The sequence below is a fragment of the Peromyscus californicus genome, unplaced genomic scaffold, assembly GCF_007827085.1.
Source record: "Peromyscus californicus insignis strain IS unplaced genomic scaffold, ASM782708v3 Scaffold_30__1_contigs__length_565496, whole genome shotgun sequence".
NCBI lineage: Eukaryota > Metazoa > Chordata > Mammalia > Rodentia > Cricetidae > Peromyscus > Peromyscus californicus.
Window position 1 is genome coordinate 426,690 of NW_026294541.1, and position 25,694 is coordinate 452,383.

The 25,694-nt window shown below is 39.1% G+C and overlaps 1 protein-coding gene across 1 annotated transcript; it reads left to right on the forward strand.

Annotated features, from left to right (window-relative positions):
* Nucleotides 1-252: 252 nt before the first annotated feature.
* On the forward strand, nucleotides 253-24,027 carry LOC128121176 (vomeronasal type-2 receptor 116-like). Its single transcript, XM_052755592.1, has 6 exons — nucleotides 253-458; nucleotides 12,852-13,131; nucleotides 13,517-14,323; nucleotides 16,177-16,401; nucleotides 17,159-17,282; nucleotides 23,123-24,027. The coding sequence occupies exons 1-6, from the start codon at nucleotides 253-255 to the stop codon at nucleotides 24,025-24,027; spliced, it is 2,547 nt and encodes an 848-aa protein (XP_052611552.1).
* Nucleotides 24,028-25,694: the final 1,667 nt, after the last annotated feature.

Below are 25,694 nucleotides of genomic sequence, written 5' to 3' on the forward strand. Positions count from 1 at the left end.
TGATTCTCACAACATGTTTTCCTACCAGTGTTGATGAAAGGTGTCAGACCTCAGGTGCAGATCCTTAGGCCAGAAATTTCCAAATGCATCCAGGAATAATGACACAGATGGGCATATGGGAACCGCGATCTACACACATGATCCCCATGTGGCTAGAGGAAGAAAACAGGCACTTAGACTTAAAGGCATGTGTCATGTTGGTCTGCAGGAGAAAAGGGTTTCACTTCTGCTCAGTCTTAGATCCTGGGAGTCATGGAGAAGCTGTGTGCTCTCCTGATTTCCCTCTTGCTCCTCAAGTTTTCTCTCATCTTGTACAGTTGGACAGAAACCAGTTGCTTTTGGAGAATAAAGCATGATGAAGAGGATGGTGGAGGTCTGAGGAATGACTGTGAGTTTTTACTTTACCTGTCTCCAGAACCACCCGAGGAAGATTTGTATAATAATATGACAGATTTTATGTAAGTCATTCACTTCTTCATTTCCAGCATCAATATCATACGTTAGAAGTGTGTGTAAGAAAACTCAGGAAGTTCTGTTCTGTGGTTCCCTCTGTCATGCTTGAACCACAGAAAATTTTCTCCTTTATTGATCACTATTTTGGTATTTTCTCATGCATTTTATTGTACTGTGGTTTTCTTAGATTAGATTCCAATTCACTAATCTGGAAGGTCAGAGAAACGGGTTTCTCTTTCTTGTCTCCTCATGTTTCTCCTGATTGTGAAAGCTGTCATGGCCCAGGGTCTCAGAATAGGACATGAAAACACAAATGCAAACCACTGGCATGAGTTCAGTGTGAAGAGGCTGTGTTACAGTGTCTCTTCAAGTGTGTGCCAAGGATTCCTCCATCACTAATTGTAACCAAACCCTTCATAAAGAGGTTTCTTAATTTTGATCTCTAACCAGAGTGCAGAAGTTCACACATAGAAATAGAGGTGTGTGACTAGTATATAAGATGGCAGGTCAAGTATTACATAGATATGTGTGAGAAGACATAGACATCACTTTAAAAATCATCTCTATACCATTCCCTGATGTTCTTCAGCTGAAAATGACGATGGATAAAATAAAACCATGAGCTGTCAGATTCTATGTCAATCCAATTTTACTTTGCTTCACTTGTGCCCAATCACAGATTTGGGGCATGATTAATATCAGATAGGTGATCGATGTTCCTTTGAATTAATTAGTAAATGTATCATGAAGAGAATTATTGTAGAACTAAAATATTCTTACTGGAAAAGGAGATGCAATTTGTCAATGAGGTTTTCAGATCTTATGTGTTAGATGTTAACATTGTTAGATGCAGAACAGAGATAATGGGGACATAGTATTGAAATTGCTCAACTTTGCTGCTATATAATGTACCTGGGTGTAGCTAGAGTTTTTCTGCCTGGCCCACAGTCAGGACAAATCTCTCTCACCCGCCAGTCCCAAGCCGCTCAAACCCAATCAAGTAAACACAGACACTTATATTGGTTTCAAACTGTATGGCCGTGGCAGGCTTCTTGCTAACTGTTCTTACAGCTTAAATTAATCCATTTCTATTAATCTATACTTTGCCACGTGGCTTGTGGCTTACCGGTACTTTACATCTTCCTTGTCCTGATGGCGGCTGGCAATGTCTCCCCACCAGCTTCCTGTTCTCTCAATTTTTCTCTCTGTTAGTCCCGCCTATACTTCCTGCCTGGCCACTGCCAATCAGTGATTTATTCATTGACCAATCAGCAACACATTTGACATACAGACCATCCCACAGCACCTGGGTCTTTTTTATCCATGTACTGAGGTTCTTTGTGCTTTTTTTGCGGTAATTTTCAAGAATATATTGCAACTGTTAGCCCTACTAAGTCCTGGGCACACTTTCATTCTGGTGGTTGCTTCCCATTACTGTTTTTCAGTTTCAGGTCAACAGGGTTGGCATTTCTGTCACCTCTTTGATATTCTACCTCATAATAAAAATTCTCATTAATGACACTTTAATAAAGTTATTCACATGTCTGACCCTTATTGCAAAATGTATTGAACCAAATTTAAACACACATCACATAGCTTTTAGGGTCTTTCACATAATTTTTTACATATAAATAGCATATAACAATAAACATAGAAAACTTTTCCATCTCTACCAATGGAAACCAGACATTTGATGAACTCTTAATTATCATATATACTTATTGGATTCAGCATAACTTAAGATGAGACACAAACACTCATATCAAAGAGGACAAGGCAAACTAGTAAAAGGAAAATGGTCCCAAGAAGGCAATAGAGTCAGAAATATCCTGACTCCCACTGTTCAACGTCCCACAAAAACTGAAAGCTAAACAATCATAACATATGCAGAGTACCTAGCACAGAGCCTACAGACTCTGGTTGTCACATCAGTCTCTGTGAGCCTGTAGGAGCCCTTTGTTGATTCTATGAACTGTATTCTCCTGGGGTCCTTGACCACTCTGGGCCTCCATCCTTCCTCCCCTTCTTTTGCAGGGTTTCCTAACTCTTCCTGTTTTTCAGGTGTGGGTCTCTGCAGCTTATCCCATTAGGTGCTCAAGGTAGTCTTTCTGATGATGATCAGACTACACTGCTTTATGGGTATAGTGGAGTAACATTAGAAATCATTTCATTTACTTCTTTCTGTCTTTCCTTCCTTCCCTCCTTCCTTTCTTTTTTTTCTTCTTTTGTTCTTCCTTTTTTTATTTTTCTTTCTTCCTGTCAGTCATGTTTGGTTTTACTCTACATTTCTGAGCCATCCAACTTGCACTTGTCTTTTCTGTACTCTCTCCCTTCCTCCATGTGTCCCACACCTGATCCCTCCTGTTAACATCTCCACCCATTCCCGGTCCAAATGCAAAAATCTATTCAATTTCAGCCCTCTGTTGATTTCCTGTCATCAACTTCTCTTCTGTGTGCTTGCCTGTTTTCTAGAGCTGTCAGGTGTGCTGTGAAGTAGTTAGTGTGGTATCTAATTATTTTCATACACACCCTTAGTGCTGGCATCACTTTCATGGTGTCTCATAAGTTTTAGTATATTGTGTATTCATTTTCCCTGAACTACAGAAAGTCTTTAATTTCTTTCTTTAGGTCTGTCTTGATCCAGGAGTCATTTAAAATAGTGCTTCTTCCACATGAATTGTCATCTTTTGGTTGTTGCTGAAATATACTTTTATTCCATGAGGGTCAGATAGGAGGGTGTTATTTCAATGTTCTTGTATTTGTTGAGACTAGCTTTGTGTCCAAGTATGTGATCACTTTTGGGTGAAATATTTTTAAGTTTCTCTTTCATAGCCTTCAGAGTACCTTCCCATATCAAAGATACTAGAATGTTTGTGCAAAGGTTGTATGGAGGCAGCAGCTTAACCTCTGCATAGTCAATGCATTGTATGGATGTCATCTTTAGCAATGAGGCCTTGCTATCCATTTGCAGGAGCATACTGTTATCTTCCAAAGAGTTTGTGGTGTTTGGGTTTTCCATGGTAAACTCATTGACCAACAACAAAATTTTATGTAACCCAGTTCTAGTCCTGGAAGCATTATTTGGTGAGTGGGGTTGCCAGTTGGAATGCCATCTCCCTCATGATTAGGAGACATCATTAGGATCACTTTTACATATTTAAGGAAAATTTCACTGCACTGGATTTCCTTGTCACTCCTTAAATGCCCTAAATACTACATGTCTCTGCCCACACTCCCTCCCTCAACCCAATCTCCCCTACTGTTTTGCCTCCAGTTTGTAGTGGTATTTGCTTACTTTGGGCCACATAGCTTATTTTGGGCCATATAAAGTGCTTCTTGAGATTGTATGTGACCTCTTAAAAGGAGAGGAAAGAGGGATCATGAAGTTCTTCTCCCTTTTATCCATTTATTTTATTTTTATCCTCCTTTTAGGAGATCACATACAATGTTAAGAATCACTGGCTTCTTTGGGCTCCATAGCCCCAGGTTATGAGCAAAGCAAATACCCTTATATTTCCTCCTTTTTTGTCTCAATAAGAAGGTTCTAAACCTAATGCAAACTATATACAGTAAGAATGATTATCAAATGTTATCCAGGAAATACAAAGGGTAAATCACATAAAGAAAAATGGAACTACAACTGACAAAAACAACATCAAACAAGAAACACATGCTACATGTGTGGATCATAGGTAAATGGCCAATTGTCAAAGTGATTCCAATAGCTGTCCTAGCCTGAATATTCTAACTTTAGTATCTAAGGTTTTCTTAGCTAAGATATAAGGGGATTATAACTGTAACTATCTAATCTTCAATCCCATCAAAGATCTAAGAAGGGAGATATTAGTACCCGAGAAAACACAAATTGCAAGCAACCAATTACCAAAAAATTGTGAGAATAGACAGAGACAGCTGGCAATATGGACAGTCACCTAAAAATTGGCAGCATCACTGTGGCATCCATTCTGACTACAGTCCTAGAATATCTGACAGACAATTTTTAGAAGCAGGAATTTTGGAAAACCATCTTACCTTGTCTTGGCAAGGTTCAGTAGTCTCTTTTCCTTGTGTCCCACTCATCCAAAAAGGACAGTATGCATACTGTCAGCAGTTGAGGCAAGGGCAGTCTTTGCCCAACAGGCCATTTTGTGCCAAGAAGAAGACAAACTTATAGAAGGAGTGTCTTAGAACCCCAACATTCTCTCGGGAGTAGATCAGTGATGCCAGGAGCTATTGTGTCTCTCATCAACAGAATTATAAATTATCAAAACTATAAATGCCATAGTCTCTAGGTCTATGAAACACTTGAAGACTACCTGTCCATCTGACCTGAATTCCTGTAAATCTGGAAAACTTACCTAACCTAAGTATAGATATGACAAGCATGGGTGACTATTAATCTGTAAATCTTATCTCCCTAAATAACTTAAGGACTCAGGCTTCACATAATCCATATAAGTAATCTGTAAACAGATATACCATATATGGACAATGACCTCAAAATTGTGACAATGCACAAAATAACTTAAATAGAGTTAGAAATGTACTTTTGTGACTTCTTCATACATGCTTTCTTACTTACCTGACTTTGGATCAGCTAATAATATATATATATATATATATATATATATATATATATATAATATTATATGATATATAATATAATATAATATAATCTATATGATAGTTATAGATTGTGGAAATTGTACACAAAGTATTTCCAACATTTTTTACATGAAATATTGCCCAGGGTAAGGCAATTTAACCTTCCCTGGGGAAGAACTTCAACCGATATCTCTTAACTGGCTGAGAATTACTATAAGTAGGTACTGTGAAGGCAGATATTTCCCTGTGCTTTTCTTGTAGAGGTAGTGTTAAAAAACAGTTTTTTAAGTCACTAACTATAATAGGTCATCTTTTAAATAACAGAGAAAGCAAAGGTGTTCCAGGCTGTACAGATTCCATTGACTGAATGACATTATTGATGGTTCTCAGATCCATCAGCATTCTCCATTAAACAGATTTCTTTTTAATCACAAATACAGGAGAATTTGAATGGCTGGTAGATTCTTAAATATGTTGTGCAGTTAACTGCTCCTGAACAAGCTGTTCTAAGGCTTGTAGTTTGTCCTGTGTCATAGGGTATGGTTCAACCCAGAGAGGTTTACCAGCTAGCTATTTCAAAAGCAGTGCCAATGGTACCTCTGAGAGGTATATGGTTCAATGGTGGTTGTGCTCTGTGTACAGCCTGAATGGTTGGAGGCTATATTTATTGTATATCATAATATTATTCCAATAAACATAAATTAGTCTATATTCCACTTCTGAGATTGAAGAAATGTTGATCTAGGTATTCCATTGCTGAAACAGATGTCTGCTGCAAAGATTCACTGCTACATTAGTCACATACAGCTTCAGCCTTCCCTATTGTCATTCTGGCCCTATGCATTCAACATATCTTGTGCTTTGTTTTACCCGAGATGGGGTTCCAATCCCTAGAAATTGGACATCTGCCACTTGAAGAGGACAATTCGGATGCCATGATTTTGGTGTAGTTATAGTGAGATCTGCACCTGTGTCCTCAAAGCCTTCTAGACTATTGTGATCAATTCATACTCAAAGCTTTGGTCTTTGTTCTTTTATGGAGGTCTTCCAAAATATTTGTTTTATCATGTTGTTTGGAGTTTTTGATCTATCAATCAGAGCTGTTCTATCATCCAGTGCATTACTGTGCTTTACAATAGGTACTGGATTATCTTATTGTCCTTTGGAGGAATTTCCTCCACAATGACTGGAAATGACTGTACCACATTCAATCTGGGGGCCTTGAAGAGGCCCTCTGAGGTGTTTTCCAATGGTAAAGGGTTGCCATGTGTATCTCTTGTCGATCTGCATTCATTGGTCCTGTGTCAGCCTTTGCCACATCTTCTGCATAATCCAGGAGGTTGAGGTCTCCTGTTTGGGATATTTCTATAAGAAGCATTGTTTCTAGGAGCACCCTGAGAGTAATTTTTTCTCATGACCAGGTTTACCACGGTTAAAATACCTGAATGCCTTCTTCCACATTTTTCACCCTCCCATCCCCAGTCCACCCATAATTTGTATACTATTTCTCAACCCTCACTGCAATCCACATGCTCTCCATCATGTCTTCTATACCTCATCTCTCTGAATCTACAGTCTGTAGCTATGTTATCATGTATTTAGAAAATAATATCCACATATAAGTGAGTATTGATCATATTTATGTTTTGGGTCTTCATTATCTTACCTAGAGTAATTTTTTCTAGTTCATCCCATTTGTCTCCCAATTTCATGGTGTCATTTTTTAACTGCTGAGTAATACTTTATTGTAGAAATGTACCATACATTTTCGTTATCAATTTTTCATTTGGAGACATATATGTTGTTTACATTTTCTGGCAAATGAGAATAGAGCAGCAATGGACATGGTTGAGGAAATGTCCTTTTGATAGGATGAAGCATTCTTTAGTATATTCATAAGAGTGGCATATCTGGATCTTGTGGTAGAATGATTCTCATCTTCATGAAGAATAACTACACTGATTTCCAGGTTGGCTGTATAAGTGTCCACTCCCATCCACAATGGAGGAGTGTTCCACTTGCTTTGCATCCTCATGAGGGTGAACTATCAGTTGTGTTACTGATCTTCAATATTCTGACAGATATAAAATGTAACCTCAGTGAAGTTTTGATTTACATTTTCTTGATGACTAAGGATATTGAACATTTCTTTAAAACTTCTAGGACATGTGATATTCCACTTTGGAGAATTCTCGGTAGGGAGAAGTGGCTGGCTAAAGAAACCCACCCTGAATCTGGATCCCAGAACTAGGGAAAGATGGATCAGATCAGGACAGACAGAAACAGTTTGGCTCAGTCAGATCAGAGCCATCTCTGCCCCTGGCCAACTGAGTTGTGAAACCAACCAATCACATAGCAGTACAGTAGAACCCTGGTCCCCAAGTCAACCCCTCATTGACTCCAAGACATCCTGTGTAAACTGCTCTGCCTGGTCAGTTAGGAAAAAAGTCAGTTCTCTCCACCCTGGTAGAGGAAGCTGCTCTTCTGGACTCTTCCTTGCCAAATAAATCTCTTTCTCCAAAGAGTTTTGGGTGTGAAGATCTTCATTCACTGGCATAGAGAAGATCCTTGCTGAGATATCCCCCAGTGGACAAAACAATGGAGAGCTGAAAGAGTAGGCCCTCTCAAATTGTACCAACCTGGATCCTGAGACCCCAGATGGAAAGCACCTCTTATGAAGTCAACCTTTGGGTCATCCATTACTGTCCTTTCTCCTCACCAACTGTCATACTTTTTAACATATAACTTCCTTCAAATATTACCTCCCTCAAGTTCTCTCCCTTCAGGTGGCTTTTTCAACCTTGTCCACCTCTTAACATCTCAAACCTTCTCTCCCAACCAGTCCTGGAATACTTGCCATCACACTCATGCATTGAGATTCTAAAAGAGTTACTACACTATCTGATACATATTCAGGAAAGAGCACTACCTCTGGCCACTTATACATGGTATACAGATGGCAGCACCTTCATATACAAAGAGTACATGGAATAGGATATGCAATTGTCTCAGATACCGTAGTGGTCAAAACACAAGTTCTTCCAGCCCATACCACAAATCAGCAGGATGAATTGATAGTTCTAACCCATCCATGTCAATTAGCAAAGAGACAAGCCCCAAAACTATATACAGACCACCAGGCTGCTCCTGGTCTCAGAATAATGAGACCTCATCAACTTGTCAAGGCTCATGCCCTATTCTATCAGGCCATGCCCTACTTCTTCTCCTTCTAATTCTTCCCACTCACTCATATTGATATTAAACTCTACATTTCGAGATTTAAGGTTTAGGAGACATATACCCAGCTGTTCAAATAGACCACTAACCATAGGGTCTGGAGACTGCTGAAAACATAATGCATATGCAGGAAACAACTCTGCCTGTTATAAAAAAATGGAGAATCTTTTACTTTCTGATTAAGGACCCATGGCATTCCAATTGAAAAATGAGTGTCATTGGGAAACTTTACTACAGCATCTATCAAATCTGCCCACCAGATATGATCAAATAATAGAGGGCACACATTCCACTCTCTCAGTCCCTAGGAATGGATAGAGTAGAAGTGGTACAAGATCCTCAAAGGCTCTTACATTCTCAATGTCACCCTCTTTTTTTTTATCGCACCTCCTTGTCACACCATCTCTTGTTTCAGACCCTAACTACCACATATCAGCTATTGAATGATGCTCAGGCTGACAGTTTTGGAGAATGCAGGTTATGTGTCCTTCCAGAGTCAAATGCTCATCCATCATTTGTGGCCTCACCCATTGTCCTATTAGATTCTCCCACCTTACCATTTATTAATTACTCCAAGCCAAATGTCACCATTACCCCTTATGTCTCTCACATTCTCTTTGGCATTACAGACTGCTTTAACTCCTCAGGAGTACACTTCATGGGTACTCTGCATTGTGCAGACTGCAATAATACCATTATCCTTGGTACTAACATCCAGCCACTATGTCCAAACATTCATAATGCCTCTATTCTCTGTGGTACTCTGGTTTATCACTGTTTACCTGCTAGGTGGTCTGGGACTTGTGCCCTGGTATTCCTGTTTCCTAAATTAGGGGTGGTACCTGGTGAAGAACCCTTGGCAATTACCAACACTAAGTTCATAGCAGCAAGGCATGACAAATGAGCCATTCAAATAATACCCTTCCTGGCAGGACTGGGCATAACTGCAGGTATAGCCACTGGAATAGCAGAACTGATTACTTCTCCAGCTATTTACAATCAGCCTTTCTCACAATTCATCCAGGATTTGCAACAAGTAGCTCAGACCATCCTTACTCTTCAGGAACAAATAGACTCACTGGCCACTGTAGTATTAAAAATCAGAGAGGATTGGGTTTCTTAACAGAAGAAAGAAGTGGTCTTTGTCTGTTTCTTGGGGAAGAATGTTGCTTTTATATCAATCAATCAGGGCTAGTGAAAGATAAGACCCAACAACTTCAAATGAATCTTCAACTCAGAAATAGCTTGATGCCCCTAGACAGTAGAGCACTAATAGTCAGATATGGAAATGGATGCTACCTTTCTTATCCCATCTTTTCTTCATTTTCCTGGTCCTATATTTGCACCCTCCCTCACAAACTTCTTGACTAGATTTATTCAACAACAGATCCAAAATATTTGGGACCAAACTCTGAACATATTAATATTACGGGTTTACCAGCCACTGTCAACAAAGCCAGACATCTGCAGAACCTGGTTACATCTTGAGGAGGAAGATCAAAATTGTACCAAGAACCTTGATGCCACAATTCAGCAGGAAGCAGTCTAATGATAACTTTGCCCCCTTTCCAACCTCCGGCTGCTTATTTCCCTTTTCAATCCCCAGCTGCTTATTACCCTTTCCAATCCCCAGCTGCTTATTTATTGCTAAAGAAAACAGGGGGGAATATAGAGAAAAGGGGGTGGCTACAGAAACCCACCCTGACCATGAGCCCAGAACTAGGGAAAGGTGGATCAGATCAGGAAAGAAAGAACCACAGTTTGGCTCAGTTTAGATCAGAGCCATCTCTGCCCTGGTCAACTGAGTTGTAAAACCAACCAATCACAGAGCAAGACAGTAGAACCTTGGGTCCCAAGTCAACCCCTCATTGACTGCACCCCCAAGACTTCCTATGTAAACCACCCTGCCTGGTCAGTTAGAAAAAAATGGCTATTCTCTCCTCCCTGGTAGAGGCAGCCACTCTCCTGGACACCTCCTTCCCAAATAAATCTCTTTCTCAAAAGAGATTTGGGTGTGAAGATATTCATTCACTGGCATAGAGAAGATCCTTGCTGAGATGTCCCTCAGAGGCCAAACAAGGGAGAGCTGAAAGAGCAGAGCAAGGAGGAGCTGAACAGATCTTTGCTGAGATGTCTCTCAGTGGACACAGAAAGAGTGAGCTGAAAAATAACTCTTTTCTCTGGAGCTGGAGGAGATTGCTACATTTATGCAACAGTTTCCCCTTTTGCAGTGTGAAGTAAAAGAAGCATCATCTTAGGCTGGAGAAGCAGAGCTCTGCTAGGAAGCCCCCTTAAGTGGATGCAGAGCAAAGCTCAGCTGTAGCAGCTTTCCAAGAGAGGAGCAGGATTGCTATATGCTGCTGGGAGATCATCCCCCTTCACACCATTTATACTTTGACTTTCCAAAATAATCAGGATACCCTTCCCTGCTGAAACAGTTCCAGGCATGACTTTCTCGAGAAGTCAGAAAAATTGTCCCTTCCAGGGTTTGGCTGCTTCTTTGCAGTTCCAGCAGTCAGAGCTCTGCCCAACAGCTCCAGGTGTCCAGGAAACCTTCAGGGCAGATCTGTTGTTCTCAGCAACTCCAGGTGTCCAGGATACCTCACCTTCCAGGGTTGAACTTTCTCCTTGAAGTTCAACCATCAGAGCTATTCTGATCATCTCCAGGTGTTGCCTGACTCCTCAGGTAGTCAGGACACCTTTCCCAGAGTTTTAATACTCACGTTTTGCTGCTAAAATCTGGGACTAAACCCAGAGTTGTTGCAACCAATTTACTTACATTTTCGGTTTAGATTTGTCCTCCATTTTTAATTGGATAATTTAGTTTGTTGCTGTCTAGTTCAGTTCATTATATGCTTTGGAAATCAACTCACATTATATATTTGGAAATCAGTTTTTTATATTTTGTCTGATGTGGGGGTTGTTGAAGACCTTTTCCTATTTTGTAGGCTGCCATTTGGCCCTATTGAAGGTTCTCTGCCTTACAAAAGCTGTTCAATTTCATGAGGTACCATTTATTAATTTTCAGTCTTAGAGCTTGCACTATTGGTATTGTGTTCAAGAACATGTCACCTGGCCATGTGCTCAAGGCTCTTTGCAACTTTCTTTTCTATCAGGTTCAGTATAAGTTGTTTTATATTGAGGTCTTTCATCCTCATGGACTTGAGTTTTGTGCATGGTGACAGATATGGATCTATTTGCATTCATCTACATGTTGACACACTGTTATGTCAGCACCATTTTTTGAGATGCTTTCTATTTTCCTTTGTATAATTTTGGTTTCCTTTTCAAAAACCAGGTGTCCATCAGTTTTTGGTTTAATATCTGGACCTTCCACTTAATCCCATTGGATAAACTCTTTGTTTTTATCCTAATACCCTATATTACCTGTGGTTTTTATTGTTATAGCTTTGTCATGGAGCTTGAAATCAGAGACAATATTAACTATGGGGTCATTTTATTGTAGAGAATTGTTTATCTATCCTTGTTTTTTTTTTGTTTTCCCATTTGATATTGAGTATTGTTTTTTTCAAGATCTGTAAAGAATTGTATTGGAATGTGATGAGAATTGCTTTGAATCTATATATGGATTTTGGTAAGATTGACATTTTAACTATGTTAACTCTACCAATTCCTGAGCATGGGAGATCTTTCCATCTTCTGATATTTCTTTCTCTTTCTTTCTTCAAATACTTGAAGATTTTGTCAAGCAGGACTTTCATTTGCTTGGTTAGAGTTATACCCATATTTTTTTTTTAATTTGTGGGTATTGTCGATGGGGTTGTTTTTCTGATTGTTTTTTCAGCCCATTGATCATTCATATATAAGAGGACATGTGATGTTTTTGAGTTAATCTTGTATTTATGCACAACACTGAATGTGATTATCAGCTGTAGCAGTTCCCTGATAGGATTTTAGGGTCACTTATGTATACTATAATAACCTCTGCAAATATTAATAGTTTGACTTCTTCCTTTTTTATTTGTATACACTTGTTCTTTTTTAATTCCTAGTTACAGCATGAGCTTGGGAAGAGCAGGAGACATCTACATTGGGTTGAAGGCCAGGATCTATTGTGTGATTTTTTTAATATACTCAATATGGTCAAGACACTTTGTACACATGAATGAAATTTTTAATGAATAAAATCTGTTCAACTTTAATCCTTCTTTAGTTATCCTTTAACAAATTAAGGATAAAGTGCCATTGTGTAGATATATGGTTCATGTAATTGCTTTTTTCATGTTTCTCTAGAGAATGACAATCACAAAGCAAATGTAGAGCAGACTGAATATCTAGGCCTGTAGATGGCATTCAGGGATCACAAAAGCCCCTTATGTATTTTCACAAAGAGAAAACTGTTATCTCAGAATGATCTATTTAGATGAGTTCTGGAAATGCTTTCATCTTTAAAGATCACTTTTTCCATACCCTGACATGAAGAAATACAGAATTAATATACAAATTTAGAGGGGGCATAGAAAAAGGTTTATTTCATTGGCTTTGAAAATTTCATATTTGTAATATCCTCTATGATGCTCTTGTGTCATTTTTAGAGTACCGACAAAGAAATTCGAGTTTTTTCTGGCATTGATATTTGCTACTGAAGAGATCAACAGGAACCCTTATCTTTTACCCAACATGTCTTTGCTATTTTCCATCCTTGTTGGCATGTGTTCTAATACAATGAATGTAATCGATCTAATACATTCACCACAATACATTCTTCCATTACATCCTAATTATAGCTGTAGAAAATCTACATGTGATATATCACTTATAGGACCATCATGGAGTACATCTATAAAAATGACAACCCTTATCAAATCTCCAAAGGTGAGACAGAGTGATAAAAAGTAGAGATAACAGCTTGTCTATGCCCATCCCAAGCTTCTACAGAGAATGAATGAGCAGCATGTGTTGATGTGTGCTGATGTATATATTCTAAAGGATTAATAAATCACTTTTTGGTGTGTCACCAACATTTCTTTGTATTACAAGAATAGATAGATTGGTGTGTGGGGGGAATGGAAAACTTTCTGAGCCTTCAGACTTGTCATAAATATTCTAGAGTCCAATAGAATTAAAACACAACTTTGACAGGTTAATCTATCTGTCCTCTGTAGGAATTCTGGAAGGTGAGTAACACAAGTCATATCTAGGAATGAACTTCCTGCCTATTACATTCCCCACATTGATTTCTTTGTTCTTCTTCTTTCAGATTTTCTTTGGTCCATTTCACCCTATCCTAAGTGATAATGTCCTATTTCCCTATATCTACCAGATAGCACACAAGGATACATGTTTGCCCAAGGCCATGGTCTCTTTGATGCTTTATTTTACATGGACCTGGGTAGGGCTGGTTGTCTCAGATGATGACCAGGGAATTCAGTTTCTCTCAGACTTAAGAGAAGAGATGCAAAAAAATGAAATCTGCTTAGCTTTTGTGAATGTGATCACAGATAACATGCAATTGTACACAGCAAGGGCTGGAATCTTTGACAAACAAATCATGGAATCATCAGCAAAGGTTGTTATTATTTATGGTGAAATGAACTCTACCCTAGAAGTCAGCTTCAGAAGGTGGGGCTATTTAGGTGTACAGAGAATCTGGGTCACCACCTCACAATGGGATGTCACCATGAGTAAGAGAGATTTCAGCCTTGACCCCTTCCGAGGGACTGTTACTTTTGCACACCACCATGGAAAGGTTTTCAAATTTAGGAATTTTATGAAAATAGTGGACATTTCCAAATATCCAGTAGACATTTCTCAGATGAGAACAAAGTGGAATTATTATAACTGTTCAGTCTCTGAGACCAACTTTAGCTCAATGAATTATTATTCATTCAACACTACAGTAGAGTGGTTATCACAACACAAATTTGACATGGTCATGAGCGCAGAAGGTTACAATTTATACAACGCTGTGTATGCTGTTGCCCACACCTACCATGAAATTGTTTATCAAGGAGGAGAGTCTCTGCGTACAGCCAAACTCAGAGGATTGTTCCATAGCTGTCATCAGGTAAATCATCTTACTTTCCATCATGCTTAAGTCATTATAGTTTTAAATGGCCCCACAAATGTTCATATGTATTTGTCAGGGACTACTCTCTCAATACAAAGATTTCTATTCCTCAAAACTCTCTAACATAAATTATGGTGATATATTATTTGTACTAAAATGTTATTTGTATGTTAATAAATAAAGTTGCCCGGGGGTCAGAGCTATTAGCAAGCCATAGGAAAGCTGGGTGGTGGTGGTGCATGCCTTTAATCCCAGCACTTGGTAGGCAGATCTAGGTAAGTCTCTGTGTGTTCAGGGATACAGCCAGTATTGGAGACACATGTATAGACCTGGAGGTCTATACAGACAGGCAGTGACGAGGTGGTCATGTGGTTGGGTTTACAACCAATGAGAAGATAGAACAAAGTTTATATAAAGACTTTAACACAGGAAGTAGTTCTCTTTTGGAGAGGTAGGACCACCGAAGGAGGAAGGGTAAGGTTCTACATCTTAGCTCTGACCTCTTGGCTTTCTTCTTTGCATTGGTTCTGTGTTTCTTATTTAATAAGACAGATGGTTACATCTACAATAAATATTTTATGTTGATAAATGGACTTCACAAGATTAACATTCAATGGATGACAACTTTTTGTATGTAAAGCAGTTATTTTTGTGAGAATTTATTTCAATATTTTAATAAATGAGTTCAATATTGGAAATAATCACTGAAAATTTTATCATAAAATTCTTAAGTGACAACTAGCAGAGAATTTCTTTCTAGAGACACAAAATATGTGTTGATAAGTGTCATAAATACTTGTTTATATGAAATATCAATTAAGTATATAGACAAATAATAGGGACTGCTTGGTGTTAATGATTTTACTTTTATCTCTTATATGTATATTGTATTTGCATGATATGCATTCCCTTTATTACTTTCAAAACCTTCCATGTAGCATGAATCTTAAAAGTTCTTAATAAAATCAAGCCTGAGCCAGGTATTGGGGTGAACTGGAAGATCAGAGAACCAGAAAAAGCCACAGCTACCTCACCTCGCCGGATCCTCAGCTGGTCTTGTTTCCTCAGACTGGAGGCCTCTGAGTCCTCATCTAGAATGGGTCTCAGCTGAACTGCTGCTAGAAGCCTGAAAGCTTAACCAGCCAAATGCTTAACCAGGCCAAATGCTCCTAGTTCCTAGTCCTCACATTTTATATATCTTTCTGCTTTCTACCATCACTCCCTGGGATTAAAGACTCACTTCTTGGGATGAAAGGCATGTGTCACCATGCCTGGCTGTTTCCAATGTGGCCTTGAACTCACAGAGATACCAGATGGATTTCTGCCTCTGGAATGCTAAAATTAAAGGTGTGAGTGCCACCATTTTCTAGTGGCTGTTCTGTCTCTTACCCCAGATAAGTTTATTAGGGTGCACAATATTTTGGCGAACACAATACCATCACACTTCCAGTCTTCTAACTGCTTAATTTTACAACTTGCCTTTTTTTTAAATTAATTTTTGCTACACACACACACACACACACACACACACACAAACAAACAAACAAATTAACTCACACACATACTTAAGTAAAATCATCCCTTTGGACAGTTTTCATGCAAGTAACAAATGTTCAGATCTTTTTTGCTATGTTATTATTTGATAATATTTCTTCTATTTCCACCATGAATAATGCATATGAAGTATAACAAAATGTAATTACATATGAGATATCTTATATTTAACTAAATAAGATACCTTCAATATTGTTTCCTTTTCTGGAGCACATTGAAAATTATGGGTCATTCTCAATGTCACTTTGCCTTACTGGATAAGGACAGGTAATCATTTAATCATGCATCTCACTTAGGTGGCTTCTTTGCTGAAGAAGAGGGTATTTACTAACCCTTTTGGAGAGCTGGTGGACATGAATCTGAGAGGAAAACTGTGTGCAGACTATGACATATACAACATTTGGAATTTCCCGCAAGGCTTTGGATTAAAGGTGAAATTAGGAGGTTATTCCTTCTATTTCCCACGGAGCCAACAATTGCACATTTCTGAAAACTTGGAGCAGACCATGGGAGCAACACTGGTGTGTCCACAATAATTTTCATTCTTTGTAGTACATCTGTGCGGTAAAAATGTGTGGGATCAGAGTGATGCTTGGTGGTTAACAACAGTCACTGCTCTTAGGAAAAGCCCAAGCTCATTTCACACAGCTCTGTGTTTGATGATTCACAACTTCCGACAAGTTCAGGTCATGGGGATACAATTCTTTGGGCATCCATGGATACCTAGGGCTGTATTTCAATTCACCTCATACCACAGAAACAGATATACAAAGTAAAAACCAAATATTTAGATTATTAAAATTTTGTAACTACATAGAAACCATGAAATTTTGTGATTCTGTGTGAACATCTTTATAGATTAATCAAGGATAGCATGTAATTGTTTCCAGAAACATGCTTCTGGATCACAAACTTCCATATTAACTTAAAATTTAAGGATTTGAGGGACTCCTACCACATGCCTAGTTTTCTTCATTCTATATAATCTCACCCTGTCTTCTCCCCCAAGTCATCATGGTTGATTTTGATTTTAAACCCTTCAGGAGCAATGCATGCCTCCTAAGCATTCCTTTTGGATCATTTTGATCAGGGAAGACACAATTTCTAACCTCTACAATCTAACTTGATACATACAATGTGACTCAATATAAAAAATATTGTAGGTCCCTCAACTTCATTGCAGGCTTATAGAAAATGCTCAGATACCTGAATATGACATGAAATGTGTGATAATAGAAGAATATCTGTAACCTGTGTCTATTATTTTGTTTGTTTCAGCTTCCGACTTCTACATGCAGTGTGACATGCACTCCTGGATTCAGGAAATTTCATCAGGAACACACAGCAGACTGCTGCTTTGACTGTGCGTGGTGCCCAGAGAATGAGGTTTCCAATGAGACTGGTATGTGTTTGTCTGCAGAAGACATTGCTGAAATGGAGTATATTCTCTTTTCAAAAATAGAAAGTCCTTGACGGAAACTGCAGACATAAAATATGTGCTTTTAATTGAATGATTTCTCTGATATCAACCATAATATGAACTCTGGGAGGAAATTGAACTGTCTTCTTTAAATGAAACATCTTGCTTACACAATGAAGGTTACACAATCTATATTTTCCAAAAACATCATTTTTTCAATAAGAAAATTTTTTCAGTCATTTTACATAGCAATCAGAGATCCCTCTCTTCCCTCTTTCAGCCTCCCCCACCAACTTAACTCCATTCCCTACAACAAGAAGGGAAGGCCTCCCACAGGGAGGCACATCCAGTAGAGGCAAGTCCAAGCCCTTTCCCCTGGTTCAAGGCTTCATGAGGTGTCCAATTATAGGTAGTGAGCTCCAAAATGGCCTCTCATGTATCAGATGGATTCTGATACTTCCTCCAGAGGGCCTCAAAGCAGATCAACCTACACAACTGTGTCATGATGCAGAGAGCCTATTTCAGTCCCATTCAGGCTCCACAGCCATTGATCCCACTTTCTGGAGTTTCCACAAGTTTGGATTGGTCATCCCTGCATGTTTCCCCATCATGGTCTTGATGTCATTGCTCATAAAAATCCCTATTCTCTCTCTTTGACTGGATTCCTGGAGCACTGCCTGGTGCTTGGCTGTGGATCTCTGCATCTGCTTCCATCTATGATAACAGATTACTAGAGTAGGCCAGTTCAAGCACCCTCACCACTATTTCTAGTAGTCCAAGCTGGGGTCATCTTTGTGGATTCCTTGCAACTTCCCTTGTACCCACTTTCTCTCTATCGCCATGACATCTCCATCATGGTATCTCTTTCATTGCATTCTACCTCCATCCCTTTTCCAGCTTGACCATCCCATTCTCTTATGTTCTCATCCCCCATACCCTACCCTTTATTGTCACACCTCACCCCCAGTTCACTCATGGAAATCTCAACTATACCCCCTTCCTAGGGTGATCCATGCATCCCTTTTTGGATCTTCCTTGTTAGTTAGCTTCTCTGGAGCTGTGGTATACAGTAAGGTTATCATTTCCTTTACATCTAATACCCACTTATGAGTGAGTACATACCATGTTTGTCTTTCTGAGTCTGGGTTACCTCACTCAGGATGAGTCTTGAACTATTTCCCTCACATGATTAAGTGTTTTTGCATGGTTTTCTTAGGTTTCTTTAAGGGAATTATTGATTTCTTCACATTTTTTGTTTGTCTTTTCCTCACATTTTTAAGGGAATTCTTCATTTGTTCTTTAAAGGCCTCTAGTATCTTCATGAATTATCTTTAAGGTTACTTTCTTCTGCTTCTGCTACATTGTGATGTTCAGGTCTTGCTGTTGTAGAAGAGCTAGGTTCTGGTGATGCCATATTGCTCTTTATGTTGTTATATGTATTTTTGCACTCATGTCTGCCCATCTCTTCCTCCAATAGGTGCAAGTGGTGCCTGTGTCTGAGCAAGCTGCCATTGGTCCACTCCGTGGTTGCTGTGTCTGTGTCTTAAACTTAGCTCTTGGTCTAATTGGAGCTGGCAGATTCTGTATGTCAGGGAGCTGCTCTTGGTCCAGTCCAAGCTAGGTGATTCTGTGAATCAAGGAGACACTCTTGGTCGTTTTTTTTTTAATTATTTTATTTTACAATATAATTTACTTATCAGGGCTCTTTGTCCAGTCAGAGCTGAGAGATTCTGTGTCTCAGGAAGTCACTCTTGGTCCAATGAGAGATGGCAGTTTGGTTTCTGTGTCTCAGGAAGTTACTTGGGTCACAGGTGGATGGGTATTGGGGTAGGGTGGGGATCTTGTAAATTGTAGGGTCTGATGGGGGGTTTTGGTGGGGGGGCCTTCATGCAGAAGTTTTCTCTGCTGGCCTGCAACTGGGGCAGAGATGGGTGGGGGTTCCCAGGACTGGCTGTGTCCAAGGGCCTAGATCCTAGAGGCAGGACTCACTGGGTGGGAGAAGAGTCCCTCACTCCAAATAATGTTTAATGAAAACTAGAAATATTTTGTAGTTTATTCTACAAGAATCTTTTGAACACAGTATTACTATCCATATGTCTAATCTTCCTTCACCATTTGTACAAATTGAATTTAAAACAGAATCAGCCAGTCTACATTATTGTCCACCTGGCACACAGCTTGTCACTGATGAGGACCAGAGAGAGTTTCAGACTCTTGTATTTAATGAAATATATATTAAGACCTTGAGGAATAGCTTACAGAAAAAAGCAATTATTGTGAAATGATTAGGATGAGTATTCAGATCCCAAAAATATACCCCAAGATGTGATAGTATTCTTCAGCAATCACATCCTACCAAGAGATAAGGACAGTTTTCAGAATAGCCATAATCTTGTATCTCATCTAGGTTGGAAAGTGCAGTTGAGAACAAAAAGAGACTTTCTAAAAGAGAGGGAACTGAAGAAAAATACCTGATGAATGTCTCCTGAGCCACAAATACATGCAGAGATGCATGTGTGCTCACAGTGACATGCAAAAATCACTCACTCAAAAAGTCATATGTACACATTTATGCATACCATTTAAGTATAAGCATATACTTAATTTAAATCTTTTTTAGTTTAAAATTATTTATGCCCTCTTCATTTCTCCCTTCAATACCAGCATTAGCCTCACTTGAAACACAGTGACAAGTCTACTCAATTCTCAAGTCAATAGCAAAAGGACTAGAAAGGTAGATTAAATCCAAATACATTATATGAATGGATGAATTTTAAATACAATGTTAAAAATATCTAAATTTTTATGTTGTAACATATTCAAAATTCATGAGTTGTTTGGATTTTTTTCTTCTAATACATGGTAAGTAGTGGCAAGAACCAAGGTAATTGTGAAATTATAGATATCCACATACCAGACGTCATTGGAATAAAACATAGTAGAAAAAGTATGTGTTCTTTTGTCCAAATATTTATATTAAATGTTGATGTTATGAGCTTAAACTAGGGCATTTTGGTGCATGAGAGTACAGCTTTCTTTAATGGAAACAGTGATTTATGCAAACAGTGTGTACCTGAAAGAATTGTCAATCATTGACTCTGTATGAAGATACAGACCAACAGCACAAGCAAAATGCACATACATAGCATTCTATCCCCTGCCTTTGTGATCTGGACATGCTGTCTTAGTCAGTGTTCTATTGCTATGAAGAGGCACCATGAACATGAACATTGTTTTTTGAGAAAAGCATTTAATTGTGGCTCACTGACACTATCAGAGGTTCAGTCTATTGTTGTAATTACAAGTAGCCCAGCCGCACACAGGTAGATATGGTTCTGGAGAAGTGGCTGAGTGCTCTCTTTCCAGATTCTCAGGCAGAAGGAAGAGAGAGACACTGGGGATACTTGTGTTTACTCAGAAACCAAAGACCATCATCAATGACACACTTCCTCCAAAAATGTCACAGGTACTCCCACAAGAATAAATCACTTAATCCTTTTCAATCATGCCTCTCCCTGGAGAACAAGCATAATAATCTAGGAGCCTGTGGGGGTCATTCTCACTCAAAATCCTACATAATGGTCTCTGGTCCCCCTAGGCTCATAGGCACATCATAATTTAAAATGAATTTCGTCCAAAGTTAAAAGTCCAGAAGGGCAAACTCCAAATTCTGCATCACTGTGTCTATTTTAAAGCATTCTTCAGATCTCCAATACCTTTTTCTGTTTTGTTGATTGTAACAAACTACTCTCTCTTGGGCTGGTTCATCACCCTGTCTGCAGGTATCTTGGCAGGTGCCTCATGACTCCGGCATGTCCAATATCTTGGGATCTCCAATGAAATCTGTGCTTCACCTTCCCTGCTTCTCTCAAAGGCATCTTTTGGCCTCCATGTAGGGGCACCTTGGACAAATACCTGTCCTAGTGACCTTACTTAGCTATGGATGGAGGTTCCACACCTGCCTTCTTCTATCCTTTGCTCAAAGCCAGAAACATGTGACCAAATCTTCCAATGTTTTCTGCTTATTAGGATGTTCAAATACAGTTTTACCTGATTTTTATATTTAATGATTTCTTTCACCAAAATCTAATGTATTTCATTTCACAAGTTGGAAGCTTAGCTCAGTGTGTTCTTACCTTGATGTTGTCATTTCTTTTATTCCATTTAGCAACAGGCTTTCCTTGAAATGTTTTATCTCTTTAAGCTCTGGAATTACCTGCATTACATTTCCTGGGGCTCCTTTTCTTCTCAAACCACTTGTTTAGCATTTTTCCATGCTCACCTAGTTCCTTTTCACTATGGATTTGAATAAGAGTGACAATTAATAATCACATAAGGAAGTGAATGTTGCTCAAATTTTCCTGGTCTTGTCTGGCCCATGGTCAGTCAGGTCAAATGTCCCACAGCCAAGTAAACACATAGAGACTTACATTACTTATAAACTGTTTGGCTGTGGCAGGCTCCTTGTTATCCAGTTCTTATATCTTCAATTAACCCATTTCTGTTCATCTCTATGTCGCCACATGTTCTATGGCTTTGCCTGTTGCCTTTACATGTTGCTTCCTGGATGGCAGAATGGCATCTCCTGACTCAGCCTTCCACTTCCCACAATTTTCTTTACTGCTTGTCCCACCTATCCTATACTTCCTGCCTGGTTACTGGCCAATCAGTGTTTTATTTATCAATCAATCAGAGCAACACATTCACAACATCACCTGCAAGTCAACACTAGACTGTCTTAAAATTTCCTCAATTTTCCTAATTCAAAACTCTTCAGTTTGGCCTCAGACATATTTTTGGACCAGAACAAGTAGGAACCACACTCTTAGTCAAAATATAAAGGAATATCCTCTGAGCCATTTTACTAATTTTTATGCTTATGGAACTGCTTGAGTTTCAGAGGTTCCCACTGTTCAAATATCCCTCAGGACTGCTTTCCATGATCCCAATGGCATGGCCAATGAAGCCTTACTTAAAACATTCAACTGCTTTTCTATCCATAGTTCCAAAGGCCACATTTTGGCAACGAGAAGCATGTCTGGGCCTGTCACAGTAATATTTCACTCCTCCCTATTATTTTTGTCTTTGTGTGTGTTATATTACAGTGAAGAGACACCATAACCATGACAAGACTTATGAGTAAAGCATTTAATTGGGGCTTGCTTACAGTTTTAAACCATTGTCATAATGACAGGGAATATGTCAGAACAGAGAGAGACACAGTTCTGGAGAAGATGAGTGTTCTACATACAGATCCTCAGGAGCATGAAAAGAGAGACATTGGGGTGTGCTTGAGCTTTTGAAAAAATGAAAGCCCATCCTCAGTGACACACTTCCCCCAACAAAGTCAAACCTACTACAATAAGAACACATATTTTAATCTTTTCAAATAGGTCCATTCCCTAGTGACCGAGCAAACACATCTCTGAGCATATAGAAGCCTCTCTCACTTTATCCACCACACATTCACAGTACAAAGATCTGTAGATAAGAAGTATAATGTTGGAGAATTTAATCTGAGATGTTTTTATTACCATTTATAAGCCCTAAGAAACCAAGTATTTTCCTTATTTTAAAAACTTGCATAAATATGGAAGTTGATAACTGGGAATAAGAAGCTACTCTGTTCCCTTTATGGTAAAAGTGGTGATTTCCATCACCAAGGATGGATTGCTACAGAGCAGCCTGACCTCGCTGCTCCATATAGCAACAAGGAAAAAATTATCAATGAAGACAAAAACAGTTATTGAGGTATCCTCTGATTAATACAGACATTAAAACATTAAGACTATAATGATGGAATTTTTAATTTCCTTCTGCAGATGTGGAGCAGTGTGTTCACTGTCCAGAGGATCAGTATTCCAACCCAGAGCGCACACGCTGCCTGCAAAGACATGTCTCCTTTCTAGCTTATGAAGACCCATTGGGGATGACTCTGGCCTGCATGTCCCTGTGCTTCTCTGCCCTCACGGCTCTTGTTCTGGGTGCTTTTGTGAAGTATAATAACACTCCCATAGTGAGGGCCAATAACCGCATTCTCAGCTACATCCTACTGATCTCCATCACAATCTGTTTCCTCTGTTCATTGCTCTTCATTGGACATCCCCACATGGTGACCTGCATCCTTCAGCAGACCACATTTGGAGTCTTTTTCACAGTGGCTGTGTCTACAGTCTTGGCCAAGACTATTACAGTTGTCTTGGCCTTCAAGCTCACCACTCCAGGAAAAAGAATGAGAGGGATACTGGTATCAGGGGCACCTAAATTTGTCATTCCCATCTGTACCTTGATCCAACTCATTCTCTGTGGAATCTGGCTGGTCACGGCCCCTCCCTTTATTGACACAGATACACACTCTGAGCATGGACAGATTATCATTGTGTGCAGAAAAGGCTCAGCTATTGCATTCCATTTTGTCTTGGGATACTTGGGCTCCTTGGCTCTGGGGAGCTTCACTGTGGCTTTCTTGGCCCGGAATCTTCCTGACAGATTCAATGAAGCTAAATTCCTGACCTTCAGCATGCTGGTGTTCTGCAGTGTCTGGGTCACCTTCCTCCCTGTCTACCACAGCACCAAGGGGAAGGTCATGGTGGCTGTGGAGGTCCTCTCCATCTTGGCCTCCAGTGCAGGGTTGTTAGGGTGCATCTTTGTCCCAAAATGTTATGTTATTTTCATGAGACCAGATTTAAATTCTCTTCAAAAATTCAGGGATAAATCACTTTACTGATCCATTCCTAGTTTTAAGACTTTTAGATGACACTTAAAATATCTCTGGTCCATTTCCTTGGGGTGACCCTCTCTTCCATTCCCAGCTTTCATCATTTCCTATCCAGTTTATCAAGTTTCATAATGTCATTTTTGTTGACCTTACATTTTGGTGGTAATGTGGGTGAGACTTTACTGTATACATTTTGCTCTTCATAGTACACATATTCTCATAGGAATCTCCCTCATCTTCAGGCTTTCAAGAACTTTCCTTCCTTCTTCAATGTTCCCTGAGCCTTAGGTTGGGAGGGTTTTGTAGATGGATTGATTGCTTGGTTCTACATGTATATGCTGAATGGGAAGAATCATTCATAAATGGACCCTGTTAGTCTTTATTCCCACCTATTTTTCTATGTGTTATTCTGAAGAGTACTTTCTAGCAACTTGCATGCTAGTCAGTAGGGGAAAGGCTTCTACTTGGGCACCAGGTAGACTTTTCCTTATTTGATGACAGAAGTAAGTGTTGTCCCCTGGAATATGACCTCAACAGCTGTTACTATAGAGAAATCCTAACCCACAAGCCTCAGGGATCTATATGGGAAAAGATGTGGAAATATTTAAAGAGGCAGAGGTAGTGGATGTTTTCATGGAAGCATTATCACCTAGAAATCAACAGGACTAAACAATCACATGAAATCACAACAGTGTTGGAAACATACATAAGATCTGCAGTGGTACCAGCCAAAAAAAATCACAGTACTAACAAGTAGACATGGACTCAAATCCAATCCATAAACAAGAAATAGTGTGCAGTTCTTGCCTTTTGCAAAAGAGACAGCATTTTCTAGAATGGTGTTTCAATGGTTATTTCAACCACACTCCTGGGTCATGCATTTTGTTGTAGCTGGACACACAAGATATATTTCATGGGTTTTTATTTTCTGTGTTCTGGGCAGGGGGCTTCTTTTTATTCTTTTTCTTCGGGCATTGGTTTATTTTATTCTTTTTGCTTATTTGTTATGATTTCCATTTGTGCTTTGTTTTGTTTAAGAGAGATAAGAAAAAATATAAAATTGGATTCAAAGATATGTGTGTAGGATTGGGGACGCATTTATAGAGGGGAAATATGATAAAAAATATAGTATTTGGAGGAAAGATTTAATAAAAAGTAAAATATGAAATACATGTATGAAATAACTAATTGAGTATGTGTTTACACATAAATGTTAAATGAATTTTACTTTTGGGATGATAGCAATTCCCTAGATACACAAACCGTCTTACAAGAATCTCAATATCAGGCACGAGAAACCTTTCTCTAGGTCATTTTTCAGGGGAATCCAAAATAAACTCACAACCATAAAAGCTGTGGACACTCATCTTGTTGCTTCCCAGAAATTGAAAATATGCCCTATTAATGAAGACAGCACACACTTCAGATACAGATATGCAAGTATTGACATGGAATTGACTGGGAAGCCTCCTGCCTGAGGACCAGCTTTCAGAGTATTTGAAGCTGCTAAAAACTGCCAAGAAAGAAACACAATTATTATTTTTTAGCTAAGAATTTGTTCATTCATTTTACACACCAAATGTCCCCTTCTTCCATTCTCCTACCCCCCCCCAGCCTTTCCCTCCCAACACCCCTTACTCCTACCCACAAGAAGGCAAGGCCTCCCATGGGGAGGC